Source organism: Epinephelus moara, chromosome 13, assembly GCF_006386435.1.
Source record: "Epinephelus moara isolate mb chromosome 13, YSFRI_EMoa_1.0, whole genome shotgun sequence".
Taxonomy (NCBI): Eukaryota; Metazoa; Chordata; class Actinopteri; order Perciformes; family Serranidae; genus Epinephelus; species Epinephelus moara.
Window position 1 is genome coordinate 19634384 of NC_065518.1, and position 6960 is coordinate 19641343.

General features: G+C 39.0%; 1 protein-coding gene across 1 annotated transcript; it reads left to right on the forward strand.

The window, feature by feature from the left end:
• Positions 1–3941: 3941 nt before the first annotated feature.
• Positions 3942–6691, forward strand: LOC126399893 (neurexophilin-1-like). The gene is made up of 2 exons (XM_050060221.1): positions 3942–4169; positions 5570–6691. The coding sequence occupies exons 1-2, from the start codon at positions 4110–4112 to the stop codon at positions 6308–6310; spliced, it is 801 nt and encodes a 266-aa protein (XP_049916178.1). The 5' UTR covers positions 3942–4109; the 3' UTR covers positions 6311–6691.
• Positions 6692–6960: the final 269 nt, after the last annotated feature.

The following is a 6960-nucleotide window of genomic DNA, read 5'->3' on the forward strand; positions in this document are numbered from 1 at the left end:
AGCCGACAAATCTGCAGCAACTGTGTAATGCTATCATGTCAATATGGACCAAAATCTCTGAGGAATGTTTCCAGCACCTTGTTGAATCTATGACACCAAGAATTAAGGCAGTTCTGAAGGCAAAAGGGGTCCAACCTGGTACTAGCAAGGTGTACCTAATAAAGTGGCCTGTAAGTGTATGTTAAGTAAATATAAAGCAACAGCTTGTTACCTAAAATCAGCACCTCTAAATTTAACTTAGTAACACTTGTTATCTTGTTTAATATGTACAAAAACCAAGGTGTAAAAATGACACGCTGTGGTCTTATCATCCCATTTTCTTGATGAGCCCTGCAGATACCCAACCTTTCTCACCATGCATCTCGTCCCCTGATCAGCATTTCAGCACATGTACTGGCCAGGTTTCATTTAGTCCCCGCCAGACCATCATAGTTGCTGAATTTTAGCTGTGTTCTTGCTTTGGAGCTGTTACTGTGACCCTTTTACCTGGCTCTGTACCTGCCAGTAAGTGTTTATTCCTTTAATTAAACACTGAACTCATTTTGTCGGCCTGCCTTCATCTGCATTTGGAGCCTATCCCAATTACCTACACTCACTGCTTTGTGACAGTCACTGCTTAAGTGCAACATGTCGCATGTTTTGCCACACCTTCATTTGCATGTTTGGATACTTATAACTCAGACTTTGACAATAGCAGGAAATTCCTGCGGTCTGACTCATCAGTTAGATGAGTTTGCATTTTGTATTGAATATCAGATCACTTGGGCTGCTGCTGTTTTATGGTGGGACACTATGGATGCATTTTATGCACATGTTCAGTCTGTCTTAAAAAACTGAATTAATAAGCTGCTGATTTCTCAGTCCTGTAGAACTACTGTTGAGATCATGAGCATGCCAAGAAACAGTACTTTATGTGCCATGCAAGCCATGAGTGTTTCAAGAGAGCTCAGTGCCCTGTGCTGTATTAAGTAATAAGTAATTAAGTAAGTGCCCTCTTAATCTGCATTTGGCCTGTATTTTTAAACCTAGAATCATAAGTCAATATAAGATCATGTGCCTTTATTACTTCTCTTAACACACTACAGCCACAGCAGTCTGGTTTTCAGTTATGATATTGTCTCCTCTCTGGGTAAAAAAAACATTTTGTGCGGCCCTCTGAACATGTCTCTTCTAAATTTAAATTTAGTTTCACATGAGAAATGTTTTGCTTCACATGTGTAACCCTCTCTCCAAGAATTTTTTATTAAATGCAACTAATGTGAAACAAATATGTTTTGAGGGAGACATAATGCCAAGTGAATTATGTTTTCTTTTAACATAATGAGGAAATGTTGCCAATAAATGTACATGTCAAGGCACAAAAAATTCTTCTGAACGTATCAGCAAAATGTCCACTGACAACAGTTTAATCATGACAAATCAGAGATTCTGTTAGCCGGACCAAAGGCTTTGAGAAACGGAATTCAATCTTTGTTAAGTCCCCTGTCTGTACTACCATGTGAACTTGGGTGTGATTTCAGATGCTGATCTTAACTTCCAGAAGCATGTTTCTAATAATAAGACTGCCTTTCATCACCTCAGAAATACATCAAAAGTTAAATGCTTCTTGTCTCAGTCAGACTCTGAAAAGCTGGTTCAGCAGGCTGGATTACTGTAACACTGAGTACACACCAGAGAGATCCCTCAGATCATCAAATAAAGGTCAATATGGTCCCACTCTCTGGAAATCTCTTCCACATGAACTACGGTCGGCTACAACAGTGTTCTCTTTTAAAAGCAACCTAAAAACTTTTTCTTTTTTTTCCGCAAGCTTTAAGTTAGGTTTTTAAGTGTATTTTTATTTGTTTTAGGAATTAATATTATCTCCCCTTTTTAAAGAATAATGATAATAGTAATACCTTCTTATTTTGTTTGTTTTTATCATGTCCTGCTTGTTTTTATGTATGAAACACTTTATTATCTTAAATGATGTTTTATGTTCGTCATGTATGATGTATGTTAAGCACAATGAGTTTACACTTGTCATATGAAATGCGCTATAGGAATAAAGTTGACTTGACTTGACAACGTATTTCAGTTGTTTTCTGCCAACAGATATTCACTGATAGTGGCTACAGCAGTATGTGTTTTTTTGTGTGTGTGTGTTTTTTCTGAAGATTTAACTGACAATGACTGACTCACGATCTTACCCAAATGTTAACCAAAGCGCTTTTGTTGCCTCAACCTGAGACAAGAGTCTGGACACAAACCTGAAGTTCTGGTGTCAAGGTTTTGCACTTTGTATGCCCACCATATATCGATGCCACAAAAACTTTGTTAAAAAAGGTGGTTTAGTTTCATACAAATGTAACAAATATAGATGGGGCTGAATTTCACATGTGAAAGATTGCGCTTACTACACTGCTACTATAAATCCCCCTAAATCCTTCACACTTGTCATCATTTGCATCTAAACCAGCTGCTAAATGGAATTTAAAGTGAAATGAAATTAACAATACGATGAAATGCGGATGAAAAGGCAGAAGCTGGCATGTCTGTAAGAGCTGCAACTCTTCATGTATTATCTCAGCACTAGAGAATTTGAAGTGAGAGAATTTAAGTGAGATCTCATTGCACATATTTCACATCAACTGTCTAACAAGAGTGTTAATTTTATCCCACAAGAGTAAGTGTTAATTTTGATTAATTGCAGATGTCTCACTTTGGAATGAAGCTCTCCAAATATGAAACTGACACATGTGCATGTTCACGCTGTGATCCAATTATCCAGGATTTACTTCAGCAGTTATTACTTTTGTAACATCTTAAATGTTAGGGTTTCTATTCCCCCACGTCAAAGGTTTTCTGGGGGGGAGTCCAAGGACAGAGGGATGTCATATGCTGTTAAGATGACTTGTGATATTGGGTTTTATAAATGAAATTGAATTGAATTGAAAGACCCTATAACACAGTTTTCTACCATCAGTTTTGCTTTTCATGAGAGATTTGTTTATATGTGTTTTTCTCTTTGCTCTTTTCACCAGTTTGAAGGAGGCGGGACTCAGTTGTGGGGTTGTTTGCTGATGTTTCCGGGCTGCTGTCAGTCAAATCTGATTAAATCACACCCTCACAGTGCTGATGAAGCAGGTTAGTTGAGTTTTTTATTCATTAACGCTTTAAAAAATACCATCTAAGGATATTTTTGCTCTCTTATTGTAGCTTTAATAATGAATATTCTATGTCATAGAGGAATCTTGAGTTGTCATTTGTGTAGATTTTGGGTGGGACAGGGGACATTTCTCTTTAATATTTAGAATATGTGCATTTGTAACCCCCAGTAAAATACATTTAATAAAATATAAAGACATGAAAGTACCATAGGACAAAATTAATGACATGTACACCATCAGTTGCTGCAGAAAAGAGAAAAGGCACACAGTGGTCCACAAAAATTCACCAGAATGCATTATGTTATTTTTTGATGCTCAAGATTTTCTGGTGAAGGACCCCCAAACCCCTGTTTCATGTTTGAGTCCCCAAATGTTCAAACAAAACCTGTGTCTTGTAACAGGACCGTCTCATCTAATTTGGCTGCTCTGTTTCAGTTCAGCCTGCATTTTGCTATCTGACCACAGGATGGCAGTATCACATTGTCCTGGATGAGTTTGCCCTTCTTAACACCATGAATCAAAAATAAATCCTCATTTTAAAAAGTGTCAATTGAATTATTTCATCACCTAGAACATAATGCAAGATGTTTCTCAGTGACAGACAGAAGGGGGGGGGGGGGGTTACAGGAAGGAGACACAGTGTGACATTGTTAAAACTGCATATCCCTCAAGAACTGATTAAATGTGTGTGTGGTTGGGTTGGTAGGTGGGTGGGTGAGAGAGAGAGAGAGAGGGCAGACACTGCAAAACTGAGTGTTAAAAACCTCGAGATCTGACAAAGCCTCCCAGTGTGTGTGCTGTGAGTGGAAGCTGCAGCACGCAGAGAGTTTCCTGCTGGTACGACGGAGTGTCTCTCCCAGCGTTTAATGTGGCTGTTCAACATGAACTTTAAAAACTTAACTGGGCCTGAATGAAGTTCAGGTGAGAGTGGATGGATCTTCAGACAGGAATTCATGCATCATGGAGACGTTCACCAGGAGGTGCTTTGTTTGGATACTTCTGGAAGGAACCTTGTGTTTGGTAAGTGAAAACTAGACACACACTGAACATGAATTAGATCCATGGTAAATTAGGGAAAAAATGAGTAAGCAGGTAGAATGTAGCAAGGTGTATTAACTCTGTAACACTTGAGTCTTTGCATTTTAAGTCTCTTTTGTAATTATTATATATAATTACTATATTTTACAAATAATAATAACTTTTATACCTCTGTAAGATGATTTTTGCAGTTTTACATGCATAAAATACACCCTAAACTCAGTAAATATGATGCATTTTTGGTGTTTAATCTGAAAACACTATTCATCACCTACAAGAAAAAAAAAACATCTTAAAAGCTATTGCATCATAATTTAAAAAGTATAATTCTTCACAATATGTTCTTTTCCCTTTGTTATGTTTTTGTCAGTTCTTGTATATTTAACACATTTTGAATTCATCTATTTTAGTTTAGGTTTTTTTTTTTTATCACTGTATATCTAATTTTGCCGCATTCTGTCTTAGTTACTGACTTTTGTGTGGTTTAACATTAACGGTATACTATGCAGGATTGTAACTGTAAACACACTTACCATTCATTCACTCATTTTCTGTAACACCTTATTCTGTTGGGGGTCGCTGGTTCTTAGCACGGCTGACATTGGGGTGAGAGGCGGGGTACACTCTGGACAGGTCACCAGACTATCACAGGGCTGACACATAGAGACAGACAACCATTCACACTCACATTCACACCAACAGACAATTTAGAGTCACCAATTAACCTGCATGTGTTTGGACTGTGGGAGGAAGCTGGAGTACCCAGAGAAAACCCACGCTGACACGGGGAGAACATGCAAACTCCACACTGAAGGGCTCACCCACCCTGGGGTTTGATCCCGCACCCTGGATTCGATCCGGGAACCCTCTTGCTGTGAGGTGACAATGCTAACCACTGACCCACCATGCTGTCAACACACTTGCCAGCAAAAGTGAAAAGCCCAGATCCACTCTCATTTGGTGTTTCTTTTCAGTGTCTCTTGGATGCCTGCTGCTTAGGGTTAGGGGTTAGGGGTTAGGGGTTAGGGTCAGGGTTAGGGTCTGGCACCTGGTTGCTACTTACTTATAAAGCCACTGCATGACCTAGGTGCTGTGGGGTTCACGCCCATAAACTCAGAAAATAAGAAGAAAATATAAAAATACAGGCAGAGAGCAGTGTCTCTGCTGAAAAAAATACACCCCCACACAATTCTAGTGGGTCATAGGTGATGATTTAGAGCGATTACGTCTGTATGAATCTATACATTGTTTTTTAGGGAAAATCCTGCACAGTATATCTTGAAATAGATATTGTTTAAAGTATTAGAGTGAGTATTAATTTAATTCCAACTTATTTCCACTTGCACTTAATGTCCAAATATCTCTCTTGATTTTCTGTTTAGTTGGTTCTTGGGCAAAGTCACGCCAACTTCACCTTCAGCAAGAGAGCATCACCTGAACTCAACAGAGACCAAGACCCTCCTTCACAGAAGAACTTGGCTCTCCAAACAGGGAGTTTGATTCAGAACACCAAACTACCCATCAGCCCCTTTATTCCTCTTTCAAAACAGGGACTCATGGAAGTACTAGGAAGAAACTCCCAGTCACACTCCAATCCATCCTTAAAGATAAAGCTCCGTCCCGTCATGAAAGTCCATGGAACATCCAAAGTCTCCAGGACGTTCAGCTGGGGGGACTTTTACTCAAACATCAAGACTGTCAAACTCAATTTGCTGATAATGGGCAAGATCGTGGATCATGGGAACGGCTCTCTTGGAGTGTACTTCCGCCACAACTCCACAGGTGTGGGCAACGTCTCCGTCAGCCTTGTTCCGCCGATGAAAGAGGTGGAGTTTGATCTGGAGCGCCAAAGCGTGGTTAACCCCAAAGACTCAAAGACATTCAACTGCAGGGTGGACTATGAGAAGACGGAGCGCAACAAAAAGGTGATGCTGTGTAACTATGACCCATCCAAGACGTGCGCTCAGGAGCAGATCCAGAGCCACGTCACCTGGATGTGCTCCAAACCTTTCCAGGTCATCTGCATCTACGTGTCGTTCTACAGCACAGACTACAGACTGGTTCAAAAAGTATGTCCAGACTACAACTACCAGAGTCCAGGAGCCTACTTGCCCACAGGGTAACCAGAGGTCAAGGACACTAGTGGAGAATAATGTCTCAATAAAGAGAAATCCAGTGTGAGCAGCTATGAGCAGTTTTTAAAAGGCTTGCAAGGCTTAGCATTTCTCTAGAGAATATCTTTGTCTTACAGTTTACCCAATACTGTAAAGTATGTTTCTAGTCTAATATCCTGCTTGTTGTAGACTACAAGAATTATATTACACTGTTTTAATGAAATGCATATAATCGGGGCTGCAACTAACTATTATTTCATGATCAATTATTGTGATTACTTTTTACAATATGTATTAATCAGTTGTTTGGTTTTGTGGACAGAAAGTTGTGAAAAATGTTACTTTCACATAAGACAAATAAAAGCAGAGAATCCTTACAAACGAAAGGAACCAGGTAATATTCAGCATTTTCTTCTTTTTTAAGACTGATGTGAATGTTTAAGTGATTCTCGAAATAGTTAAATGCCAATTCATTTACTCTCAAGTCATCAAGAAATCCTTATTGCTCTACACGATTTCTCCCATAATACTTTGCTAAAACTAGACAATAGAGAGTTTTTTATTTTGTAAGGTCCAATATAGTTTTAGCTGGTAATAAGTAAAGGAGCTGTATGCAACATTCAGAGCTCTAGAATAGCAGCAAACCACTATTTGCTATG

Bases quoted from the DNA above. Each gene is read 5' to 3' on its own strand.
- LOC126399893 (XM_050060221.1), top strand. From the start codon at position 4,110: ATGGAGACGTTCACCAGGAGGTGCTTTGTTTGGATACTTCTGGAAGGA. The intron at 4,170-5,569 runs GTAAGTGAAAAC...TTTTCTGTTTAG, and splicing joins TGGAAGGAACCTTGTGTTTG to TTGGTTCTTGGGCAAAGTCA.